At 38.6% G+C, this 26,921-nt stretch overlaps 1 protein-coding gene across 4 annotated transcripts; it reads left to right on the forward strand.

Moving 5' to 3' along the window:
* Positions 1–6,084: 6,084 nt before the first annotated feature.
* LOC146690734 (nectin-3-like) lies at positions 6,085–25,292 on the forward strand. Of its 4 annotated transcripts, none has more exons than XM_085433798.1 (8): positions 6,085–6,523; positions 6,818–7,159; positions 7,275–7,577; positions 8,729–8,822; positions 9,834–10,009; positions 10,869–10,965; positions 11,554–11,641; positions 23,666–25,292. In XM_085433798.1, the coding sequence occupies exons 1-8, from the start codon at positions 6,406–6,408 to the stop codon at positions 23,702–23,704; spliced, it is 1,257 nt and encodes a 418-aa protein (XP_085289924.1). In that variant the 5' UTR covers positions 6,085–6,405; the 3' UTR covers positions 23,705–25,292. The 4 variants fall into 4 exon arrangements, with proteins under 4 accessions (XP_085289924.1, XP_085289927.1, XP_085289926.1 ...); XM_085433800.1 differs by lacking the exon at positions 23,666–25,292 and adding an exon at positions 11,955–14,827 and having other exon boundaries at positions 6,087–6,523; XM_085433799.1 differs by having other exon boundaries at positions 6,088–6,523; positions 9,855–10,009.
* Positions 25,293–26,921: the final 1,629 nt, after the last annotated feature.

Consider the following 26,921-nt stretch of genomic DNA (forward strand, 5'->3'; position numbering starts at 1 on the left):
AGGAGTATACAAGCTTAAGGCAAGTCAAAGTCTCTGGCTCAGGCTGGTTGTGTAAACACATAGTGAATGAAAAGAGGTCAGAAAGGAGAAATGCTCAGTGCATCGTGGGAAACTCCCAGCACTAAGGGTGGATTCCAGTGGCAGCTAGATGAAATGTCTGTCTCAATGAAATTCAAGGTGGAGCTGGCATTGGCACCGTGTGGGAGGAAAAGCTGACGATTTTAAGGGATCATGACTGATCCCTTAGGGGCCATAGACAACAGTAGTTTTACTTAGTTTTGTTTGAAATAATGATTAACCTATCACCATAGAATGTTTCCCTGACAGGGTACCTATAAGCCTTTTTGCTTCCTAGAATTGGTTGGCTGAGCAAAGAGTAAAGAAGGTAGGATGGTCCATTAACAAGAAAAGAGAAATTAAACTCATAGCGAAGTCCACATAGAAGAAACTGCTTGACTTTCCTAGTATTCCTAGTATAAATAAGATAGCTTATTTACTTCAGAAAAGTTAACATGTATTTTATTTGTTTTATTTTAATATCAAATAAAGTTATAGCTAAAAACATAAAAATTTAAAAAACATGCTTGCACATCTCAGTCTTGCACAAAATCAAAAAACCCGAGCAGAATATTGATCCATGTCTGCACAGTGTTATATTTTTAGGACTGGCATGGTTTGCAACATTAAAGCAGTCTGGCCCAAAGTGATAATTTTGTTCATGAGGTTGCACCCAAGGCAGTGGCTTCTGAAAGCTGAAGGCTCTGCTTCCCACAATACCTTTAAATATCCTATGAACCACAAGTAAACCAGCAGTCTGAGAGCAAAATGCTTTACTGGGTTGGTACAGACCTATGAGGTCTTTGAGACAAGACTGGGCCTGATTATTCAAGACCTTGTATATGAGGAGAAGGATTTTAAATATGATTGTGGATTTAACAGGGAACCAATGAAGAGAAGCCAGTATGGGAGAAATATGCTCTCTTTTTCTAGTCACTGTCAGTACTCTGCAGCATGCTGAATCAACTGAAGGCTTTTCAGGTAGTTTTTAGGATCACATTTGGATACTTTGGATAAATTTGATACACAGACCAAAGTGTCATAACTCAGCATGTGATCATGAGGTTGGGAACTGACTTCTCTCACAAAAACAGGAAATACGTGATAATTATAAGTCTTATGAGAAAGAACTTCAGTCTCTCACGTGCTGTGAGGAGAGAGAGATTTTTACTGTAATTCCACTGGTTGAGTTGGCTAACTAAACTTTTTATTAGCTTCATTGTGTCTTTGTAGGTGATCTGAAACTATAGATCTGCACTATCAGTACAATTGCTAAAATCTTTTGTATTCTAAAGGGAAACTGTCCACAGTATTGCACTCCTATCCATATACTGGGGGAAACATTTTCAGAAATTCTTCCAAAATCCTGTTTCCATATTATTACATTTAGATTTCTGTTTGCTTCCATCCAATCATTTGCTACCACTTATCCATTTGAGCTGCAGTTTTAGACATGCCCAGATCTTCCTCATCCCAGCGACTTATTTAACCTTTTCCAATAAAGCCATCTGAGTGATGTAAACTTGCCAGTAGGGCTGCTCGATTATGGCAGCTACGACATTGTAGCAAAGTTTACACACTATGCCTACTTGATCCACGTCTTTTTTTTTTTTTTTTTTTTTTTTTTGCCTGTCCCATTTGGTTCTTTAGCCATCAGAATTGTTGTCTGAAGACCAACAAGGATATCCAATGGATTTACTTTGCCAAATGGATCATCGTGGCATTGCCGTATTGGTCCATTTGGTCGATCTTTGTTTTTATTATTTATTATATTTTATTTTCAGATTTTACAGACGGGACAGACATGAGTGAGGGATAGGAAAGGAAGAAAGAAAGAGGAAGGAAAGGAAAAACAGAAGGGGAGAGGGACAGTGAGAAACGGGGGGGAGAAAAAAAATCTCCTGGATCACCTGTTGAGAGAAAAATAGAAAACAAGCAAAAAAAACAAAGCAACATACTAAACACAACACCATCGCATTAATCTAGCTAAGTGTAAACAGCAGTAAATACTAAATATTCAATGTTGTTGTGCAGCACCCAGGACAGATGTGCTTCGAAGTAGCGGCCAAGAAAGGTGTAATGCCTACTTGATCCACGTCTGACTCCGCGAACCCATAATGTTTTCACACCACTGAAGTTTTTTTTTACCTCTCTTTTCAACCAACGGCCGTCACTCTCCTCTCCAATTAACTTCTGCTTAGCTTTTCCGAGCTTCCCTCGGGTCCTCTTAATCAGCGGTCCCCAACCCCCGGGACTGGTATCGGTCCGTGAGTCGCTTGGTACCGGGCCGCGAGAGTTGAGGCTCAGGTGTGAAATGTATAGTTTTCAGGGTTTTTATCGTTTTTCAGCGTTATTTTGTTATCGTTTTTATCGTTTACTCAGTTTTCCTTGGTCTTTTCACGTGTGGCGTGTATTGCACGCACTATGCAATACATTATGCAGTTTTAGAATTTATATTCAATGTTTATTGTAGCTAGGCTCAAAGTGCTAATGCTAGCTTATTTTAATAAACAACACTGTATTTGTAAAATCAGGTTACCACTAGAGGTGGCACGAGATTACAACCCATGCCACCCCTGTAGATCCGCCCTGATCAGCATGGAGTTGTGCATACTCCCTGCAGATCATCTGCAGGATTAGATGGTATGGAGCCCAGTCTAAGTGGGACTACCTGTATAAATAAAGGTTAAATAAAAATTAAAAAGAGGCTTGTTAGTGAGAATCCTAGACAAAAGGAAATGGTTTAAGGAATCTAAACAAAGAGGCACTGTTAGATCAATGAGGAGGAAGGAGCAGCTATAAAAACAAGCCCATGCAACTAACAATTGCCAGACTAGATGACTTACATTCTAATTCCAGTGATTTAAAAAGAATGAAAACAGGAGACATGTTACAGTTCATAAAGACTAAGAAGCCTTTTTTGTTTGTTTGTTTGTTTGTTTTTTTCAAAAGGTCCTGATCTTGTACCTCATTAATTTGGAAGATTAAGTCAGTTTTGACCTGAGTGATCTGATGTCTGGATGTCTGAACAGGAAAACACCCCTGGCGCTCTACACCATGAACTTAACTGGAGAGAAGAAGTAAAGAAGGGTTTAAAGAGGGATGTAGCAGGTGAGGTACTCAACTGCAAATGCGTCACTGGTAAGCTGACCTATGCTGCTGTTGCCCTGTGTTGATTTACACAAATGTTATAGTATAGAAGAAGATGTTAGCTTAGCAATAATGGCTGCTCTTCAACCTCTATCTGGGATAAAGGTAGAATCAAAATGGAATTTGGTAGCATTTAAATTTTTAATTGATGACTCCTCCAAGAAGCAAGCAAGATACATAAAAACCCCATGTATAGAAGTATCCCCTTGAAGGTACAGCTCTGTAACGATTTTTGCTGTTGCACAATTGTCCCATAAATCTATTTTATGATGTCTCTGCTGCCACCAGGCCCTAACCCATTAGTGACCAAGGATACCACGGCCTGCCCTGCACCACTGTAACATCCATCACTGCAAACATTACCACGACACAGTATAGCCTGCATTTACTGAGTGAGTCATTATATTTTCACTTGTTTTTCCACAGCATGGTTTTTAAAAAGAAAGGAAGAAAACATCATTTAGGCCTACAAATAGTTGCTTTTAGCTGTTGCTTTATTTCCCAGAGGCCCCAAGAGCAGATGAATCTGCCTACAATACATTAAAATCCACTCAGCCTACAGCACATGTACATTCTAATAAAATGCTGACACTCTATTATCAAAGTAAGTCAGAGATGTTTTTTTGGATTTTTTTTGTTTTATGAATAACAATCATAAAAAATTCAAAGCTTGCATTTACACTAAAGATTTCACTTAACTATGACTATAACTGCATGTAATGAGTTACAATATGCTTATGACAGTTTGTCTGTTATGCCACAATATATTCCTAAATTGATAACTTGGTTACCACCAATTCTTTAAGTGTGATTAAAAAGAAAAAAAACCAATGGTAATGTTTGACTAAGATGGATTCTTGTAATTTATTGTATTACAGGTTAATTACTGTTAGTTACTGTTAGCTGAATCAAAAAATGTAAAGACTGAATTCAGTCAAACTGAACAATTTTAAAGGATGCGGATATAGTTGCTATTTTGAAGCATTTTGTGTATATTCAGTGAATCTGTCCATCACCTGCCATCATGAAATGAGAATGAAAACAGGAAACACTCTACAGATCAGTTTATAAGCACTAGCAATTGTGCCTTTTTTGTATTTCTAGACTTACTGGAGGCTCACGGATGGCTTTTCACTTTCCATACTCACCCAATGCAAAGAGAACAGCCTCCTTTTAATTTAAATCCTTCATGCAAATCAAATAACACTGATGTGTTTGTGCAGCTGACTGTGACACAAGGCACTGGGACTGTCCACAGAATGCAAAACCAAACAAAGAGGCTGGATAAATATTTAACTACCTTAAAGACACTAAGTGAAGCTTCACTTGGAAGCTTTACACATGAATGGTCTCTGGCTGATCACTGATAAGGTAGTGCCAAGAAATCAACTCACATTCATCACACTTCTCTTGGTTTTACTGCATCATCTAAATTGAGGAGGAAAATTCCAATAATGTCAGCTAATAATAATATAATAATTTGTATATATTTTTTTATTTTATGATCTCCCAGAGGTGAATTACCTAAGCATCCTACCTAAGAAGCTTTCACTATTTTCTGTTTACTGAAGGATAAAATCTAAATACATTATTCCTGCTTTGTAAAACAATTATCCAACACAAATGATACTTAAACCCTTGTGCAGCACCATGTTTTCTTGACAACAGGACACAGTGGTGTATACTAACCTGAAAATGTCGCCCAGTGTTTTATTCAGATTTCATGTGAGCCCCTCTGCCTGGTTTTTGGGTCCTGTGCCACCCAATTAAGGAAAATCCTGAATGCACCCCTGAAAAGAAAACTGTAGATCATTGGTTAAATGATCACCATGCAATATTTGTTTGTGCAGACCTGCCATAACTGTGGGGGACTAGTCCAACTGGAATAGTATGGTGAGGGGAGTTTTGTTCTTCCGGTGTTCTTTGTCGTGTGCTGGCGTACGCATTAAAGTTTTACAGCGGACTAACATCGAGAGTGATTATTGGCTCGTCGCATCACACGAGAGTGCTACAAAAACCAAAAAAACCCACTCTTTTCTCAGGCAGTGCAGACAGCAAGGATTTTGTTCCTCCCTGTGATCGCCGTTGTTTTGATGTACATTTAAAGCCATGTGTGTTTCCGTCGGTTACGCCGTTTAAAAGGCTCAACAGAAAGCTACATCCTTAATTCATCTCATGTGTGAAAGGTTTTATTTCCACCACCCGCCCACCCCTTCCCCCCTCTATCTCCCCTCTGTGTGTCACTGTCGGTATTAGTGATGGTAAATTTGATTCTTTTTACTGAATCGAGTTTTAATGAGTCACTCACCAAAGTGAATCGCATTTTTGAGTCATTTGATTCACTGAGTTAGTTGACCAGAGAGTGCAAAAAATGTACATTTTCACTCAAACTTAATTTGTTTCTCTTTTCATGTAAATCTTACTGCTAAGATGAATGATTCTAAAAGAAAACAACTATTTTATAGAGCAAAAAATAGCAAAAACATTTCTAAAATTAAGCAATTTCCTATCAAAATTGCTTAATAAACATTTATTTTGTTTATTTTTATTTTATTAGTATTTTCCTTAAATGTGTTAAGTATATATTTTCTCATCTAAATGTCTACTGAGCTGTGAGCCAGGGGACGGTAATGGGCCTTAACATTGGTTGCCAACCAAGAAGAAGAAGAAGCTGTGAGCCAGGAGGGAGGGGGTGAGTGAGTCCTGAGTGATTCGCTTACGCTTACGATTCAGCACAGTAAGGGAGGGGGTGAGTAGCTCAAATGTGCTGTTAGCATGTTAGCAGAGCGATGAACCGAGGAGCTATTGTCTTGATGTGAGCTTCTATTCAGGGTTTTTTCTGCCAGTTCAGAGCAGAAATTATTTTGTTAAGATACTGGATGTTGTGTTTTTCACCACAATTTTAATTATAAGCTAGATACATTGCTGCTAACAGCAACAGGGATGAGTCAGTGAGTCAGTTGAGTTTGTGAATCATGATTCATGAGTCAGTAAAGTGATTCTCGAGTATTGAACGATTCGTTCATGATTCGCGCATCACTAGTCCGTATCCAGCCATTTTCAGCCCGGGTCCTTCTTTCTGTCTGCAAGACTCCCAAGAGAATCATCGGTCCTCTAACATTTTTGGGCTGTGGACTTTTTTCTCCCGGAAGTTGGAATGTATAAATATTATGATTAGTGGACAGCAATGATTAGCGGATGGATGGAGCTGCTTCCTTTTTTGGCAGCTTCTGCCACAACATACCGGCCATATGTGACTCTGCGCTACTACGTGTCCTTCTCGTGATCGTGTCTCTTCTATGTGCTGATATAGAAGGTATTTTGTAGTGACTAGGCTACAATGAACTGAATTTGAATGTTATATTTGTCCACTGCAGCACCTTATTTTAATATTGACGCTTCAGAGATTTGGCTTACAAGACATATGGCGTCAATGTGCGCTGCAGGGTCTTATTATGTTGTTGTTGTTTTTTTTTTAATCAAACTTTGTGGTTCATCAAACTGAATGGTTGTGTATCATCATTTATTATCTACGCCCCCAACCTCTCTCTCTCACACACATACACACACAAAAGAATTCATTAAATTTTTATCTGAATGCTTTTTACAGCTCTCCAAGTGATTGGTGAAAGTGTGACAGTGGAACAAGGAGGTACTGCTATCTTATCATGTTATGTCACTGGTACCAATGATGACCTTACACAGATTACCTGGCAGAGGAAGACGAGAGAAAAACCTCACAATGACAATTTCCTCACTATCCTACCCAGAGAGGGAGTGCAGTTTGTCAATGGAGGTGATGATCGATTTAAATATATTGGGAATTTTAACAACAATAATGGAACTCTCCAGTTATCCAGTGTTGCCCTGAAGGATGAAGGCAGCTACACGTGCATCTTCACCTTGTTTCCCAGTGGAAATCAGAAGACTGAGATAACTCTAAACTTGCTTGGTATAAAAAACATAAAACAAAACTTTATTTCAAATATTGTGGGTGTTTGTGTGTGAGACAGACATTTTACCATTTTGCTCACATGTTGACTAATTGTGTGCTGTAACTCTCCTAGTGCCTCCTTTCACAAACATCAAGGACAATCTTCCCACTTTGGGCACTGAAGAGGTTTTATTTGCTACCTGCACGGCTGCTGGATCGAAGCCTCCTGCAGAGGTGAGGTGGCTCACTGGTGCTTTGGGAGACAAAGTGAGGACGACGACAAACTCCACCCAGTATGACAACGATACAACTACCACAGTCAGCTCGTTGTTTGGTGTTCCTACGAGAGAGATTAACGGTCACCAGGTCCAGTGTGTCATCAGTGGTGGCTCACTGTCTACAGACAGAAGTCTCTCCTTCACTATACAGATCTACTGTGAGTATCAGCTGATGATGTAGTTTAATATTTGTCTTCTTTTTTTTATACTGTTGACTTAACAATTTTGATTATTAAATCAAATATTAAAAGTACACATGCACACCCAGGATTAACTGATTAAACTGCAACTGCAAAGCAATACTATATAACTTAATTACTTGCTACCAGTTGATCTGTGTTATCTACTCATGCAACAGAAATAGCTTCATCAATTATGGATAAAATAAAAGTAATAGCTGCACTTTTTTAAAACTATACCCTGCATCTTTGTTTTGAACAAAAGCAGACATAAACCCTCAAAACTTCATACTTTCAGGTAACCTTAAGTGTTAAGAGTTGACATGGTTTTGCTTTTTTTTCTTTGTTCATGAGTTAATTTGTTGATTTTTGTTTTTCTCAGTATGGGATACCAGCTTTATCCTTGTTCTCATGCTACTGTCATTCACTCATGTTGTCACAATAGCTGGATAAAGATTTTGCAAATGATGAGACGAGTAATGGAACCTGATCTGTGTCCTGAGACAGAACCACCCAGTTCAGTTGAAATGCAGAAAACTCAATAAAGTTGTGCATCAGTGTGTGTATCAGCACGGCTTTGGTAGGGGAAAAGTAGAATTGAAACTATGTCTGTTTAATCAAAGTTCAACTGTGTTTTTTTTTTTTAACTTACTAGCAGTTGTGCAATGCACTATTTACATTGGTCATGTGAAATATAGGTTTGCACTATATATTTGCTCTCAGTAAGAGTGCAGATGTTCAGGTTAAAAATTAACTGTCAGCAGCTAAAGGCAAGTGACACGACACCATGGTGCACAGACTAGCTTAAACCTGTTTGTAAAGCTTGACAATGACTTCATTTGTTTCAGATCTGTCCAGTGAAGCAAAAATACTAGAGGCTGTTTTCAAAGTTAAAGCATGTGCTTCCAGTTGTGTGGGTTCTTTTTTTAAATGACACGGTTCATCTGTGGTGTTCTATTTCTGGTTGAAATCCCCATAAAGGCCATGCTTTTAAACAGAGCACCAACATGCTTGAATGTGTATGACAGGATCTCTCCTTGAAACTACATGAAAAGTACCCAAAATGCATTTCTTTGCTTGTTTGTTTTTTACATATTAACACAGGTCTTTCATTCTTTCTTTTTTTGCAGTTTCTCCCACAGAAGTGAACATTAGCGTGATTTCAGAGGACTCGTTCGAGTGTGTGACAGAAGCCAAACCAAATGCAAACTTTATCTGGAGCAGGTAAAGTAGTTTGAATATTGGTTTCAGTTGAAATATTCATTTCATTTCACAGGAGTGGTAATATTAAAGGCACTGAGTCTTCTATAGTGCTTGTCTACTCTCCTAGAGCACTCAAAGCGCTTTATACACACCCATTCACATAAACACTTTCTTCTATGCTTTTAAAGTACTCACTAACTAACATTCACACATATTCATACTCCGATGGATGCAACTTTTTAGTATCTGGCCAGTATCTTCCCCAAGCATGCTTGGCACGCAGACTGGGGGAGCCAAGGATCAAACCACCAACCTTCCATTCAGTAGATGACCATCTCTTCCTCCTGAGCTACAGCCACCCCCCAGGAAAGGGTGTTATCACCAAGCACATGTCAGTAAAGATGGTTTTAGAGTGTTTAGAGTGAATTTTGGACAATAAGCTGCAAACTATAATATCAGATGAAAGTTCAGTGTGAGCACTTTAGGCATATAAGCTGCAATCTGATTAAAATGTTTGTCTTGGATTGCAGAGGTAAGCAGGAGACAAAGAGGAGAGACATTATCTGAAGTTCTATGTACAAGTCGATCAATGTGTTCACCAAACAAGACAGTTGACTGTGAGCACACAATATCCTCATAGTTCCACTGGTTTTGCTGTTTTTAAGCAGGCCTGTGGTTAACCCTCTTGAGGCAGGCGTTGCCGATTTGCAACAGTTAAAAACTAACAACCTGATTACCCCACATACATATTTTATAAAGTTTTTTTTACTCAGAAGTACCACTGCAGGACTTGGTTGTGCATTAGCAACAAAAACTTAATTTGAGCCTGAGAGGGTTAAAACTAGCTGCACAGGCTGAAGTGACCTCATTTTAGTTTTAAAGAAACATGAAGGATGCTTCCAAAAATCTGACCTGCATAGATCCATCCACTCAATGTCGACCATAATTTATAAAACTGCCACCATTAACGTAGATGTTTAGCTTTTAGCACAACTCACATTTTTCTGCCTTCTCTGTACATTTCACGTTCAGGTCTCGTTCATGTTTTTCCAGATCTGGCCAGTCTTTGCTGGAGTCTGCTGTCAAAGTAGATGGTGCAAAGCTACAACTGCTGAGCCTGACCTCTGATCTGAATGGCCTTTATCAGTGTGAAGCATCTAACACATATGGAAGTAAACGTGGTCAGCTCTACGTGCATGTGGCATCAGGTGAGGTCAGCTTGGATTTAGCCGTGCAGTTTGTCCAAATCTTTCTGGATTTGTTTCTGACTTTTGGATTTTAGCTTTTGTGGATGTTGCATCATTCTGATTGGGGCTGGGCCATATCATACCGTTCACGGTAATGCCAGTATAATGTTAGGCAACGATAAGAAAATGAAATATTGCGATAGAATATGGTTAAAACAAAGGCAGTGCCTTTGTTTTAACACGTTAACACGTTAGCGCCGTCCAGCCCCTCGCACGCAAATATTCACACCAGCAGTTGTCACCTTCTCACCGAGCTACTTGCCGATAGTCTTGTAATCCATTACAGCAGATCTACATTCTTGTCCATGATGTCCTTTGATAGCTCTTTGGTCTTTCCCATGGTGCAGAGTTGGAAAAGAAGGAACCAATTCTGTGGTTTCTTCAGTTCAGGTCAGAAGTATCTGTGATTAATTGATTGGTTTAATCTGTCTGTCAGTCCGTTGAAACCAGAATTCTGGCTATTTGTTCTGGACTTTAGGTTGATATGTTGTCTCATTAAAATGAAACTACCATAAAAATTAGAAACAGTTCATTTCTTTCTGCTTTTCCCCAACTGTATCAGACAGCTTTCTCACACCTTTCCCATCTTCTCTTCCTTTATCTTCACCCAAGACTAGAAAAGTTTTTGCTAGAACATTTTTGACCAACAGTACCAGAAGTGATCATTGTTAACCTGCCCTCAACCTACACGAGCTACATGTTTGATTTGTGTATGGTATATGTTTAAGTATTGTCTGAGTCATCTCAATATATGAAACATAAAACATAAATGCCAGATAATGTAATTCTCATTATATCCTTCATTCTTGTGTCCCTGCAGGATCGTGCTCTGCTGCATGGGCCTTACTTGGTGTTTTGATTTTCCTGAGCATCGTTGGGGCTGCAGTATGGTACTTTTATACACATGAAGATCAAAGGTACTTCATACATTAACTTGCATGTTTCCAAAATGTAGAATAATATTTAGTAGATCTGACTTTAAAGCATGTGGACCTACTGTCCAAACTGAAGTATAGACTCTTTAATTCAAAGGGGTTGACCAAAAAATGTTTTTATTTTTACTTTCGTTTTTTTTGTTTTAAATACACAGTTTCTATTTTGAGGTGTTTGAATTTAAATGGACACTTTATTTAAAAGCTGTGTGGAATGCTTCTTTAGTTTTTCTTAAATTAAAGAGGAAAGTAGTATGGAAGTGTGGATAAATGAGCTCTTGACGGTAGTTAGTCAGGCCATACTTATGCTGCAAAATCAAAGCAATCTTATCAGAGAGAGTGCAAATCTTAGGAATGGCCTAATTGGCAGTTTTGATACTTTCTGTGGGGGGAAAAAGTGCACTAGTTAGCGTGTTACAATAGACAATAGCTCCTCGTTTGCCATTGGCCTTTGTTTCACGTATTTGGATATCTGACTTTTAACATTGGGTTACTCATTCACTTGATTGTTTTATTTCCGCGCTATTGCAGTGGTGTTGGAGGGATTTTTAATTAATGTCCCCAAAATTCCAGGCATAGGTTTGCACTTTTTTGGCAGCGTGTCCCAACAAATGAATCAGCTGGTGACAGTGCAGCGCAGCAAGAACAACATCAGACAGAGGTCAGTAACTGTTAATTTGTTGAAATATGCAGTTTTTTCACTCAAAGTTTGATTTCTCTCTGAATATTTTGACGCTAATGACTTTATTTAATGTAAAAAATCTTTGTTATGCATTTATGGTAGATATATTAGTAGTTTTAGTTTTAAACAAGTCATTTTATTAAATCTGCTCTTCTTAAAAAACGAGTGTGTGTGTTGAATATGATAGAAGTTTAAATGGTCTTTTTAAAATATGCAGATACACTGACGGTCTTTGCATGGTCAGCTGAAATTAAAACCATTTTAAACAAATGTTCTGAACTGTCTACCACAGCAATCTCCCTGACAGCTGTGGAAGCAAAGGATGGACTATATCTGTACTGAAGCTCTCAAGTTCTCAAGTCAGCTGGTAAATGAACAGATGGAGAACCGGTGGACATACTTGGTGTTCGTTTATCTCTCTGCCCCCTTTTTGTTTATCATCTCTTAGTTTTTAATGAAGTTTAGTTATAGCTTTCTTGTCACTACCACAGCATTTAGGGTGTACATACCAGCTCTGGCTAATATGAATGGCAGTTTTTCTGTGACTGTTCACAGAAGGTAACTGTTCTTTCTGTTCTTCATCTCCTGATAACACAAGCCGTTAAGCTACTGAGGATAACAACCCACAGGGCTTCTGTTTAAAACAATGTTATCAGTGTTATCAGTAGACCACAGAGACCATAAGGTTCAGACAGTACAAACAGTCAAGCGAAGCACACCGTCTGAATACCTTGTAATTCCAACCAGTAAGATTACCACATAGTATAGAATACTTGAGTAATACAGCCCCACCCTTGTTTGTACATGGGGGTGAAAGCAGATGTTTTGCTCGGATAACCTAACGTAAAGCAACATACAAGGAAATTTGAAAGAGGAAAAAAAATCTTTAAAAAGGTTAGAATGAGACTTTTTTTTTACTGTGTTGAATCATAGGGTTTTTGTTTATTTTTTTTAAATTAATTTTAATAAAATTAAAGGTCTTCACCCTGCTGAAATCTTTTCCTTTAACTGTAAAAAGTAACACGTTGCAGCATTTTCCAGGAGAGTGCAGCTTTCCTGGAAAACGAAAGCTAAACTTTCGTTTTCCAGGAAAACTGGAAAATTTGGTTTCTCTCATCAGTCATTAATCGTAATCGGTGTATTTACTAAGATTGGATGCTGCAGTCTTTGTGATCTGTCTCATGTTTCCTGTTTTACTTTGACAGTCCCTGTCCTATGTAAATGTTTTCAGTTTTGCTTCCCCTTCGTCTTGTAACGCTTCATTACTCCCAGCTGTGCACTCCTCCTTTGTCTCGTTCCCTCATTACACCTCTGTGTATTTAAGCCCTGTGTTTTCCTTGTTCTGTGTCGTGTTGTACCCTCACTGTGCTGTGTTTTCGTCTCTCTGTTTCTGGTAGCATTCTAGTTCTCTGTTCGCAGTTTTGTTTCCCAGTTCCCCAGTTTTTCTAGTTAGTGCTTCGTGCTTTGAGTTTCTAGTTTTAGTTTCCTTGAATTCATATTCAAGTTTCCAAGTTTCAGTCTCCAAGTCCAGCATTTGAGTCCTACATCCTGCTGCACACAGCACACCTTGACAACGTATTGTTATTAGTTTGCCCTTTGATGTTATCTTTCTGTTTTCCTTATCTTCACTTCCTGTCATAATGCGCAGTGTGAGGAATGATTTAATAAAGGAACTGATAAGCAAAAGTAAACAGTTAAATTCAGGCACAGATCCAAAGTAAGCATAGGGTAATTGATACAGAAGTAAAAGCAAAGATTTGTCCAGGTGTGATCTCCCTTCATGAATCACCACCTTATCACGGTGAAGGGGTTTGCGTGTCCTTCTGATCCCAGGAGCTTTGTTGTCGAGGACAGTTTGGTCCTGGTAGGGTCTCCCTAGGTAAATTGGTCATGGGTAAAGGGCCAGACCAAGTGTGATTCAAAAGAGTTTGATGATGAGAAGTTACTTGACAGAATCTTGGTTACCAGGGCCCCTTCATAAAGCCAGGCTTAGTCAAGGGGCTTTTTATTAAAAACCTATTATTCATGGGTCCTGGCTGACCCCAGTTACTCCAGTGAACCCATCACCTGCTGGAGGGGCCATAGTGGTCCAGTGTTATGTGAATCGGGTGCTAAAACTGGTTTGTGATATATGGTGATAATCAAGTGTTCCTTTTTGAGCAGTGTACTTTGTTGGCTATCATACATAATGAGATGGAAAGGTTTTCTAAAATATCCACTCAGGCAAAACAAGCTTTGTTAATGATTCATAACTCCAGCTGCTGTAGGTGGAGAGCAGTGACTAGTCTATAAAGTCACACTTCATACATGGATTTATGAAATTTATTGCTAATTAACAAACATTCATTGTTTTATGATTAAAATTTTTTCCCCACCACATTGGTCACCAGAGATGGGCAGTAAGGCGTTACAAGTAACGCCTTACTGTAATCTGATTACTTTTTCAGGTAACGAGTAAAGTAAGGGATTACCATTGCAAAAACGGTAATTAGATTACCGTTACTTTCCTGTAGGAACGCTGCGTTACTGCGTTACTAAAACCGTGATTTTTTTTTTTTTTTTTGTGTGAGACTGTCTCATGAAAGTGACGTAAGCGAGTGCTACATTCGTGACAACAGCTGTGTGCAGATCAACAACGGATCATATATCGAGTGCGGGAGAGAGTATGAGCATGCAGCGTTTAAAGCATGGAAGTACTGACCTTATTTTGAGTTTGATTCCATAAAAAGTGACAAAAACATTAGTGTCCGTTGTGCGTGGGAAGAAAACTTCTTTTTACAGTGGAAAAAAACCCCCTAAACCTCCAAGCAAGCACCGAGTGCGCTACCACGTAATGGGAAACTCACAGAGAAACTCGCGGATTCTGCGGTACACCTGCACCAGGGCAAACCTCCGCCTACCCCACTCCTGCTTTACAGGTGAAAATAGAGCAACAGGACCGCTGAGTCTTTGATTTTATTTATTTTCTGCTGTGTTTTACTTGCATCTATTTGAAAGAGTGAGTGTAAACACAAAAAAAATATATTTTATGTGCTGGAATGTGCAGAAAATAAGTTTAAATGTTAAACTAATTTATTCAAGTCAGAGAATGTTGCATATAGTTAAATTTTTTGCTTGATGCATAAAGTTAAAAGATTAAAACTAATAAAACACGTTTTAAAAAGAGACTTTTCCATTTGATTACATTTTGTATGATGGATTATGCAGAAAAAGTAGAATTAGGCTGAAAGATCTATCACTTTATCACCTACTCAGGTTGTAAATCGTGTTTTTAAAAAGTAACTAAGTAATTAATTACTTTTGAAAATAAGTAATCAGTAAAGTAATATGATTACTTTTTTGGGGAATTAATTGGTAATTAGTTACTGATTACTTTTTTCAAGTAACTTGACCAACACTGTTGGTCACTGACTGAAATATTATGTGATAGATTAGAAGGTGGGCATTTTGTTAGTATGATGTCAAGTTTACATTTTTTTTTTAATGATTTTCCATGTTTTCATGTGTTAAGTGCATATTCTAAATTATTATCATTAAATTCTGAGGTTTTTTTGTTTTTTTTTAATGTTCTAGTCTTGTTGAGTCACAGTTTCCATTGTCTCAGTGGTCATGATGGTACTTATGTGAATGTTTGAGTATAAAACTTACAATGTTTACAGTTTTAAACCAGTCAAGCAGACATGTCAGCACTGCAGCTATTAATAATAGCTATTAAAACAATACCTCTTTTTATACTAGAAATGTATTCTGGTACTGCCTTAAGTTTTTGTTTTGGCTGCTTCACTTTTGTAAAAGGTTAATTAGCATATTTAACAGCTGTTTATAAACAAGCTTCTAAAGTCATGTCAATGAAACCCTCTGACCATCTGTTTTGTGTTGAATTCATTTGTGAACTACGAGTATACAAACTTAAGACAGAAAGCAAAGTCAGCAAAAACAGAATTTTTGAAATGTGCAGTGTCAAAGGTCACATTATACTTTCATGTTTTCGCAGATCTGTTGATTTGCTGTTTGCAGTTCAGGAAAACTTGAGGTGTTTTCTTACATTTAATGTAAATGACTCTGAATTGGATGGTGGCTGGTTGGAGGGCATACTGTATGTATTATTACATGTTGCCTACCTTCAGTACCGGAAGGGGGCCACAGCAGCATGTTGTTTTATTTTTATTTTAGGATAGAAACTGTTGACTCATTTTGTCTGGATCTTGTTGCTGAATTTGCGTTTAGATTTAATAATGGATGTAAAGATATTTTTCGCCTTTTGCATAGCTGAGTATGGTAAATTCAGTTACATAAATTTTAATCCTTGTTAGCATTAGCAACACTTGCGTGTGTATTTTAACTCTACACTTTATATTATTTATCAAGTTTTTGTTCTTTTCTTTAAACCTAACAATGAAGACATGACACTTTCTGTTTTCTAAACCTTTTGAAAAAGTAAGATCAGTAAAACTGTTTTAATTTTTAATGTATATCCATGCACTGCACATGATAACAGTGGTTCTCAAGCTGTGGAACATGGACCAGGTATTGAAGCATCATGGGAAAAAAAGTTTTTGATTGTTTTTTGTTGTTTTTGTAAAGGTCATTAAAAAACAAGAGCCTGTTGCTCTTATTGTCAACTTTTAACTAAAATTCATCTTGTATCTTTTTGATTTGTTAATGACTGTTTAATTACTTGACTAATTACAAACTCCTTGGTGTGGGCAAAAAAAATTTTTTTTTTAATTATTTATTTTTGCATTTGTAATTTTGGCATGTCAGAAAGTTTGAGAACCAATGTGTTAAAGCAGAAAACGATTTATCACCATTAACAGGGCTCTAGACTAACTTTTTGACATGGGCGCACCGGTACGCCTAACTTTAAAAATTTAGGCGTACCGGCACAAAAGTTAGGCGCACTCAAATTTTTCAACCGCATCGCTTAACACCGCAGTTTTACATGTGCACTTTCTTTGGGGGGGGAAGTCCATACAGACAATATTAATTTCTAAATTATTAACTAACAAACTTGTGCTTAAAGTGCTTTGTCAATATTGTAGAAAATGTTAAAAACTTAATCATCATCTTGGCCTCCTCTGACGACCTGTTTGCTGCTGTCTGCTGCTGAAAGGCCGTGGGGAGAGGGGACACTTGGGCAGTGCATTTACTGCAGCATATAATGTGTTTTCTGGATACACTGTGCTTTTTCAGCATTCAAATATTGATGGCACCGTGTCAGAGCACTGGCTATGAATTTCAGACAGATCAGGCCTTAACTTAACAAAAAAGTTATCAATAGTTCTTTTCATCTTTTCTTATTACCCACAGCTACAGTACATCCACTTCTCTCAGGCCTAGGCTGCTCACTAGGGCTGGGTATCATCACTGCTTTCTATAATCCATTCAATTCCGGTTCTCAAAGTCCTGATTTGATTCAATTTAGCCTCAGACAGTCAGAAATATTATAATTCTGATCATTTATCAGTACTGATACACATGAGACTTCATCAGAATTGTGAAAATCACAGCAGATGCCTTTGTGTGAAAGTAACTGAGAATAAAACACAGGAAAACATGAAGGAGATTTTCCTGGTCTGGCTTTTTATAGCAGATAACCTTAAAAATATTCTGCAATTTTGCATAATTTTAAGAAATTTAAATTTCTTCAGTATTGAACAGCAGAAATTAGGCTTTCTTGTCCGAGGTCATTTAAGTGAAAAAAGAAAAAGCGCTGTAAACAACGGTAGACTGGTGGGTAATAAGCGAATGAATAATGCAGAAAACAGATTTGAGACGGGAAACTGTTCCTGAAGTACAGAGAGAGAGAGAGAGCTGTGCAAGTGTGATTTTTATCGTGGTGGAAGCAAAACAGCAAAAGTCAGAGGGAATTCATGACGACATTGATCAAATGTGAAGCGCAGTTTGCTGCTTCTTTTGCTGCAGGCTCGATGAATTTTGGTTGGAGAGAGACAAAACCTGCAGCTCAGAATCAGCGCAAAAAGACGTAAACACAGCGCGGACCCGAAGAATCGCTAAGCTCCGACAGCGTGTCCGTGTTCAGGCCGTCGGGTGAGAAAGCCGAGAAAGACGAAGCTGATTCTGATGTGTTGGGTCCGCTCCGTGTTTAGGTCTTTGTGTGGAATCCGTTAATGAATTGATATCGCTTTATTCAAGCTACTCACCTCTCTCTTCCACCTGCACTTTCAACTGGACCACGGCCAATCAGAGAGGTCCCGCCCCTGACTATCTCTGATTGGTTTAGTCCACGATAGGGGCATAATGTGTGTCTGTTGTTGACCACACGGAGAGTTGCAGAGATTTTTTTTGTTACCGGAACAGTTGGTCGCACCTGTGCGACCAAATATTTATTTTTAGTCGCACCACTGAAAAATTTGGTCGCATTTGCGACCAAATTGGTCGCACTCTAGAGCCCTGATTAATTATTATATTTTAATACCAAATAGCCTATACTGGTGCCTCAAATGGCTGAAGAAGTTTTACATTTATTTCATTTTTTTTGTGTGTTGTTTTGCTCTTTTTGTAGTTTTAGATCTGTTGCAGTGTTTGATCAATGACTGTAGAAAACATGGACGACGCGATAGCTCCCAAAAAATGAAGCCAAAACGTCTCTGTCGCCCCCTGGTGTCTGGCTGAAGTGTAGGTCATAAACCTCGCCTCCTCCATGTTAGTGGATATGATTCTTTCTTTTGTTATCAATAGTTCTCATCGCGTTGATTCATGTCTAAGGGGTCTCCTTTCCCATAAGTTTGATTCTAATTACTAACGGGGCGATGTTAAATTGGGGTGTAACGTCATCATAGCAGCTTTGACTGAGAGCTGCAGTCACGGGGAAACTTGCGTATCTCTGTTCAGGAATAGCAGATCGAGCATAGGCTCTGAGAGGAGGGCCAGCGTTTACGTTACAAAACCACGACCGAGTGTTTTAACCTGACAGCCTGAGGTGTTCTTCAGTAAACTGGACAACCCGACAGAAGGATCCGAGGCCCTGCTGCACTTTTTCAGTAAGTTAAACGTGTTTGTAAGATCATCCGTAACTACCGTCCTTAGCTAGGTCCTGAGACCTAGCTAAAATGAGCACGCGGCTGTCGGGGAAACGTGTTTTTAAAGTTCGTTTAGCTAATCCGTGCAGATGAATGAATTTACCCTGACTAAAGAAATCAAGAGAAACGTCCCGAGTTGCTCAGTCACTAATTATCGTTACTGTACTTTTATTACAAGTATTATACTGTAAAAGCAACAGGTTGCACTCTGCTTCAGCTCAGAGCTGCAGAGCTGATTATTAAATATATTCAAACAGCAGCATGTTTTCAGTCTCTTGTAGGGTTGCCAACTCCCTGAAAAATAAATAAGGGACACCTCGTGGCCAGGGCCGGGCGGCCCAGTTGTCTTCACCCTTCCCAGTGTGGTGAATTTTCTAGCTCTTTTTTTGTGTGTGAAATTATTTTTTTTAACCATTTGACTTTAAGTTGATTTAAGTAGATGCATATTCTATTCTTTGTGATATGAACACATGTGAAACAAACAGAGGTGGGACCAAGTCATTGTTTTGCAAGTCTCAAGTAAGTCTCAAGTCTTTATCCTCAAGTCTCAAGTCAAGTCTCAAGTAATGTCAGGCAAGTCAGAGTCGAGTCTCAAGTCACTGGTGTAAAAGTCCGAGTCAAGTCACAAGTCTGAAACTTTGAATTTCAAGTCCTTTCGAGTCTTTAAAAAAAAAAACAACGAAAAAATAATGTTGCAGTTATATGCTAAATGTAAATATTAGACCATGTAATTTTAAAATCTGTGTTTTTCTCAACACATGACAAAATAGTGAACTTAGAAAATATACACAAATTGTGAAATTGCACCTCTATAAAATGCAGCTCAATTAAACTTAGCTCCAAGAATAATTTTCACCGACAGTTCTGAGATAAGCTGCATGTTATTCTTGGATGCGGTTGTAGGACCAGCTTTAAAATCGCATGACAAAAATATACACATTAAAAAAAACTGTATCACCAACGTAGCCTGGACAACATTTGCTAGTTAGATGAAGTCAGCTATCTCATCTTAGCATATTTATATGCATATTTATAATCATACGGTTCTTGGAGTGAGTGCATACACTCATGAAGTTTAGTAACTTCAGGTCACTGCAACAAGCCCAGGTACAGTTTACCGACGGATGGGTACAGGACCTTGAACTGCACCGTGTAGAACGAAAGACCATCGTACGTATCATAAGTTTACCAGTCTCACAAATCGTCGTCATAAATACACATTCGTTAACCGTTTATTAATAGGACCTTTGAGCTCAACGGTAGTTAATTAGTAGTGGAAATAATTTCTGGTAGCATCACAGAAATGTAGCAGTGACAATAATACTGTATGCTGTAATCGTACTGGGTAATTAGTGATACAAAAAACCTGTTTTATCCTGTGAATAAAAGTATATGTTTTTGTCAATGTACCATAATAACAGAAGCGAAACGCAATATTGTGTCAGGACAATTCACTATTTATGCACAATAAACAAAGGAGCATAGCGCGACAATTTCTGTTCAGCGCCAGACTTGCTTGTAACCTATATCACCAATTATGTTATGAAAATGACGTATTAACTACTAAAAAACACTGACCTTCGTGTAAATGCTTGGAGCAGACTAACCTGTGAGCTGGAGTGTTCTGGGACGTTATATTTGATCTTTGAATGGCTGCAATCCAGGCCATCCGTCGCGTCTTTGTTACTTCGGAAACATGGCTTGAACAATTTCTCTTCAACGACGTAATCCAATAACAACCGATCTCTTTACCCGTCGGCTTCCCGTGGCTGTCATGCGACCGGCTATTGCAGTTAATAATACAACGGCTTCTTGACATTTTTGTGTTTCTTTTTATCGCTGTATAACTGATTTTAATTGAAAGCCTGCGTGCGCTAGTACCGCTTGCCACGAGTTCCCAGAATCCTTTGCGGTTCTACCCGTGAATGACGTCACATTTTCAATCTCTATATAATATGCATGTTAAATTTTATATTTGGGGTAAAATATCAAGTCTTTTCAAGTAAACCGGTTCAAGTCCAATTCAAGTCCCAGGTCATTGGTGTAAAAGTCCAAGTCAAGTCACAAGTCTTAGAACATTTTTTCAAGTCAAGTCTAAAGTCATAAAATTAATGACTCGAGTCTGACTCGAGTCCACACCTCTGGAAACAAATGATCATTTAGCCATTTATTTTTAGCTCAAAATGACAACATTAACACAGTAAAACAGGTCTCTTTCTTAAACAGAAGCCTGTCATGCTTAACTTTTGAGAATATAAGTAAATCTTTCTTTAAAAGAACTCTGTCCTGCTTAACTTAAAATAATAGAAAACAATAGAAAGAAAAATATTCTTGTAACAGTGCACATTTAGTGCATTTAGTACAATTGGCTTCAGTTGAGGTATTATTTCAGCTTTTCTAATGCTAATCAGCTGCTCCTGTTTGTAAACCCGCTTGTTCACATGATTACGCATCTTAACTCATCATCATTATTCATCTATGTATTACTTTTATGTATTAGTTATCAATTTGTTGTAATCATCTATCCTTGCAGTTGTTTATTACACAAAATAAGTGATATTATCACACTTCTGGCCACATAGCGCTGATATTCACTGCACATGCCCATATTAACGTTTTCCAGCCAGGTGTTTTCCTTTTCCCATTCTTCCCTTTCTCTGAGGGGAACAAACATTGCTGCTCTAATGCTGGGCTCACACTGTGCGGTTTCAGGCCCATTTTGAGCCGATTTTTGAGTGATCGGACCCATTTTGGCCTTCATTGTGCATCGTGTAGTATACGTGGGGTAACGAGAAGTGATTAACACCTCACGACCAGCTCCCGATCATCAATCGCTCGTGAGGGTGTCACCTAGGGCTGCCACAAACGATTATTTTGATAGTCGACTAGTCACCGATTATTTTTGCGACTAGTCGACTAATCAGATCATCATCCACTGGACGTAAAACTACAGCTTATATAACTATCATTAGCTTACAGCTTTAAGCTTTTAAGGTGCTAACTAAAAATAAAGACAAGATGATAGTTTATTAAATTTTAATGAAATTTGCAGATTGTTTCGGTAAAGTTTAATAAACTCCTTGCTATCTAAAATATAACAGGACACCGGGGTATATTCTCCAGCATCTCACACTTCTGATAATCAGCTGTCTGCTTGACGTTTATTCAGCTGTGTAAAAACTATAACTTTAATCTCAGCCAAACCGATTTACTCAGGAACAAATAAAATACTAAAAAAAAAAAAAAAAAGCCAAACAACAACATTTTTAATTTATCTAAGTGACTCATATATATTTAACCTGAGTCGCGAAAGACGGCGGTGGGTTTGAAAACAATTTGCCGGGAGTCCGGTGTTCTCACGGCTCTAGTTAGCCTTGCCCCCGGCTAGCTATCGAGCTAGTGGGTAACAGACGTCTCCGAAAACGTCGGAGCGCTTTTGAAAATATGTGGTGTCCTGATAAACTGAGCCGATATTTGAGGTTTACACAGCTACATTCTCACCTGAAAATATGTTAAACGTTTATTTTGTGACCCAGAAAGAATAATAAGAGTAATATTAAAACTAACTAGCTACCGCCATTGTTGGAAACTAAGCTGGGCCGCGCTATGAATTCTGGGACAGAGCTTCTTCTTCTTCTTCGGGGTTTAACGGCAGCTGGAATCCTTGTACATGCAGTGCTGCCATCTTCTGTTTCAGTCCGTTATTACACTCTTAAATCCTGCTATTATTCCTGCGTCTTTTGCGATCTTACAAAGCTTCAAACGACACGTCGACTATTAAATCAGTCGTCGACGATTTTGATAGTCGACGTAATCGTGACTAGTCGACAAATCGTGGCAGCCCTAGTGTCACCACAGGCGCTCACACTGCTCACGCGCAAACGTCGGTGAAAAAGACGGAGCAGCACGGCTGTGCAGCGTGTGATCTGGACACAAGCGATGGAGGCACAACTTGTAGAACTTTGGAAAGCTCATCCGAGCCTTTTCGATGTGGCATCACAAAATTATCACGACCACAACAACCGTGAAAATAGTTGGATTTACATTGGTGCTCAATCACAGCTGCCTGATCAATGTTTTTCATTAGCAATTTAGCAAAGTTGATGGTGGTGGTGTGTCTGTGTGAGTGAGAGACAGAGAGAGAGAGCGACAGATTTTCTGTTATAACCTTCATTTTATGGAGGCACAGTGTGAGCACTCAGGTCGCATCAGAGCATCGGGCCGTATAGTGTGAGACCTGCATCGTGACCTACCAACTTCTAACCCCTGCGAGTCAATCGTGCAGTTTGAGCAGGAGCTGAATAACGTGACTGAAAAAAATCGCACAGTGTCTGCCCAGCTTTAGGTGTACTGTCGTCCGAGACTTGCACCGCAGTGTCGGCGTTTGTTTCCCTGTTGACCATGCTTGTTGTTGTGGTCATCTGTTGTCTTCCGGTATTTTCTCCGCAAGCGACCTTTCCTCGACCAATGAGATGAGCGGTAATCTGAATTGTCATACTCGAATTGTCATAAGTGTGCTGTCAGCTCATTGGTCACAAAGCAGGAAAGGGGCTGGGAATTATGTTTTCAAACAAAGTGTTAATTCCATTAAAAGTTATAGACTACTTTTGATTATCACTGTATTACGGGACAAAGTGCGTCCCTTATTAGCTCAATACGGGACGTGTACTTTTGTTTCGAAATACGGGACGATTCCGTTTTTTAAGGGACGGTTGGCAACCCTAGTCTCTTGCCACATCTTTAAAGACAGTAACACCAATTTATTTTTTTAAAGCTTGTACTTCAGTAACTCCTCATTAATAAGTAACTATGGATTGAACCGTAGAACTGAAAAAAAATGTAAGAGAAGAGCTTCAGATCCTGGGTGTGTGAGGACAGAGAAGGATCAGCTTTATTTGGGATTTGAAAGATAAACTTCATATTTCAGTTTGTGATGATTCTGTTCTCGTTGTGATTACAGGAGCTGCCCTCAGATTTGGACCTCAGCACCAACCAGTGAGAGCAGACAGATCATCCATCATGTTCACATGTTAGCTGCAAAATGAACTGATGAAAACAGTACAAAGGTTAAAGTACCACATGTGCTGTCAGTGAAAGCTGCAGCTGTTTTATTGACAAAGTTAAAGACAAAAAGTCAAAAGGACTAATCACCCATGTAACTGTGTCACTATATATCAGCATTAACAGGACCTCAGCTTGGTTTTTCAGCGAGCTGCTGATCTCAGACCTGCACAGCTTCTGTTTTAAACACTTGATGTACTCAGCTGCATGAAGAGCACAGCTGATTTTCTCTGACACAATTAAATAAAACCTGATGAAGCTCAAAGGTCATCACTTGTATGTCAAACTACAAACTTGTGATCTGGAATTCCTTTACAGTTTTTTGCACATTAAAAAAAACGAGTATTTATAACATTACACAAACCAAAGGTCTCCATCACAGTGTTCATGAAATGCTGGGTTTATCCATCTCCTGGGGTCGGCCTGCGGTGGAGCTCTGAAGATTTCCCTGTGAGGGAGCTGCTGGTGAAGATCATGAGTCCTGCTTGATCAGTGCAATGAGCTTCAGTGTTCCTGGTGATTCTTAAATGAAGCCTCTCTCAGTGGGTCAACAGAACATCTGGCACAGGACAGCTGTGCCAGATGTTCACCTACAACCTCACCTGCAGTCAGCCTGGAATCCAGAGCCACACCACCAATCTCAGGATTTTCTATAAGTCAGGTGTGGCCAGTGCTATCCTCTATGATGTTGCATGCTGGGGCGGCAGGTTGAGGGTTGCTGATGCCGACAGAGTCAATAAACTGATCCATAAGGCCAGTAATGTGTGTATGGAGCTGCACTCTTTTAAGGTGGTGTCGAAGAGGCCATTTACCATTTACAATGTTGTCCAAGATAAGGACAATGTTGGACAATACCAATACCTCCCACCCGGGTGAATTTTGTACATTACATGAATTAAATAAAATAGACAATCTGAAAATTTTAAATGAAAAATCTGAAATGTACATTGTCCTGGTGGGTGTTAGAGTGTCTAGAAGAGTCCTGTCTCAGTCGGTTTTGTTTTCTGTTTTTCTTAATGTTACTGTACTGGAGCAACTGTAACTCGCATAATTTCCCTAGGGATTAATAAAGTATTCTGATTGTGATTCTGATAAAGCTTGAAGCAGCTCTGGCTGTTAGAACCAGCACTGAGTACTGTTAATTTATACAGTGTTTATACAGCATAACCTTGCCTGTGATTCATTCATCAGGAGATTTTTTTATGTGCACATGTTTTCAGTTATTGTATCTCTTGGCTTAATTACAGCCTTAGCAGCATCTCTAAGAAGAAGACCGCTGTAAACCTTTTGCCAATAATCAGAAAAAAGACTATTGATCCAGGTGGTATTCTTGGGAGTTTAACACCAAAACTGAACTCAAGCAGTGAATTCTCATCAGACTGGATTTAATAATTAATAATGCATCTTCTCTCTTTCTCTCTCTCTTTCTCTGTCTAGCTACCTATCTATTCACCTTGTCTGTAAAGATAAGTATGACTGCAGTGATCTGCACAACATATTATAAAGAATAAAAACTATATGAATAACTTTACTCCTCTTAAATATAAAACATAAAGCAAGTACAAGTGTGTACAAGTTACAGACATATTAAAATAAATGAACTCAAATCAGTAGTGTCATCTACAGTCTTCACAACGGGGAATGATTAATCCGTTAAGAAAAGAAGAAAAACATGAAGCAAAATTTAAAAAGTGAATAAATAAGTAAAAATGCAAGTGAAACTAATCCTAAACTGAGCATACTGAAATTATGGATAGTTTTGGTACAACTATAATTTTTACTCTATTCTTACTAATATTTACTGGAACACCTACATGTCTTGGCTAATGCTTGTGAAAAATAAAGAAACTGTTGAAGGAAGCATGTAGACTAAAAATGTATAAACCATTATGGTCAATTCACCGAATTCTCAGTTAAACTGAAGCATGTGAAAGAACAATACACTGGCTTGTGTGATAAGACAAGGCAAGTATTATTGTTCTGCACCAATAATACCTGCAGTGTTTTCAGTAATTCAGGAAGGTCAACAAAGGAATCCTGTCTATGCTTTCATTTTCCATTGCATTTCCAAGTCACTCACTCGTTCCAGTTTTTCCTGTGGGACACAAAGCACAAAGGAAGGAGGGCACCTCCTTCCTTTGTGCTTTGTCTTTCTCCTCTAGGTTTTTACTCATGTGATCCATTACCAGAGCTGGGAATTTTAAAGTCAATCATCAGCTATGTTTGAATATTAAAAACACATACCGCTACATACGTTTCCTAATAGTTTTTCCTTGTCCAGAAGATGGACTACAACATGTGTACTGTATCTTACTTACAGTTTTGTATCACCCAGGCCATTTAAAAGAGAACCATGTTATGACAAAAACTGAAAGAGAAAATAACATATAAATAAATGAAATGAAAAACATGATTTGCCACAGTTTCTAGTTAGCTCAGTGAAGCATTGAAGTTTCTTTGGTGTTTAGATATTTTAGATTTCAGAGATTTCTTTGTTGAATTGCTTTTTAGAGAAAAGATAAAAGAAAGAAAAGGTGAAAAAAATGTGAAGCTCCTTGTAAATGAGTTCAGTCTCATGATGGTATATGTTTTGGTGGATTATTTCCCCCTGTGAATCAATTAAGAAGTGGGACACTCAGAAAGATTAGAAAGAGTACTGGCTGTACTGGTGTAAGATGTCTGGTAATGAGCAGGGTGGCAAAGGGAACAGTTTTAAGTGACTTTGATGCTGGATAGCTAGGCAAAGAGATGGAGCAAATTAGGGGGATTAACGGTAGGAATGGAAACATATGATGCGAGTGCATTGAGAAGATGGAAGCATACTTCCAGCTGATGTATGTAGAAAACAAGAGAGTGGAGGACATGGTGGACAGTTGATGAACCAGGAAGTTCAGAGGTTTAGTAAAGAAGTGAGGGCAGCTATTAAGAAGATGGAGAATGAAATGGTCCATAGTCTAGATGACATATCTCTGGAGCTAAGCAGAGCTGCGGGCTTTTGACCAGGTTGTTTAGCACAGTTCTGGAGATAAAGAGGATGTCTGAGGAGAGAAGAAGAAGTATTCTGGTGCCAATTTTCAGGAACAAGTGTGATATGCAGAGCTGTAGTAACTACAGGGGGATAAAGCTGATGAGCTATAACATGAATATTTGGAAAA

This window comes from Copadichromis virginalis, linkage group LG16 (genome assembly GCF_057382275.1).
Source record: "Copadichromis virginalis isolate Kocher_CV1m ecotype Utaka linkage group LG16, C_Virginalis_male_GT1.1, whole genome shotgun sequence".
NCBI classification, from domain to species: Eukaryota; Metazoa; Chordata; class Actinopteri; order Cichliformes; family Cichlidae; genus Copadichromis; species Copadichromis virginalis.

What these genes read in the sequence shown, in the direction of transcription:
- LOC146690734 (XM_085433798.1), top strand. Translation starts at nt 6,406, where the DNA reads ATGGATGGAGCTGCTTCCTTTTTTGGCAGCTTCTGCCACAACATACCG. An exon ending in TCTATGTGCTGATATAGAAG is followed by an intron (nt 6,524 to 6,817) that starts GTATTTTGTAGT and finishes TGCTTTTTACAG; the next exon opens with CTCTCCAAGTGATTGGTGAA. An exon ending in TATACACATGAAGATCAAAG is followed by an intron (nt 10,966 to 11,553) that starts GTACTTCATACA and finishes CCAAAATTCCAG; the next exon opens with GCATAGGTTTGCACTTTTTT.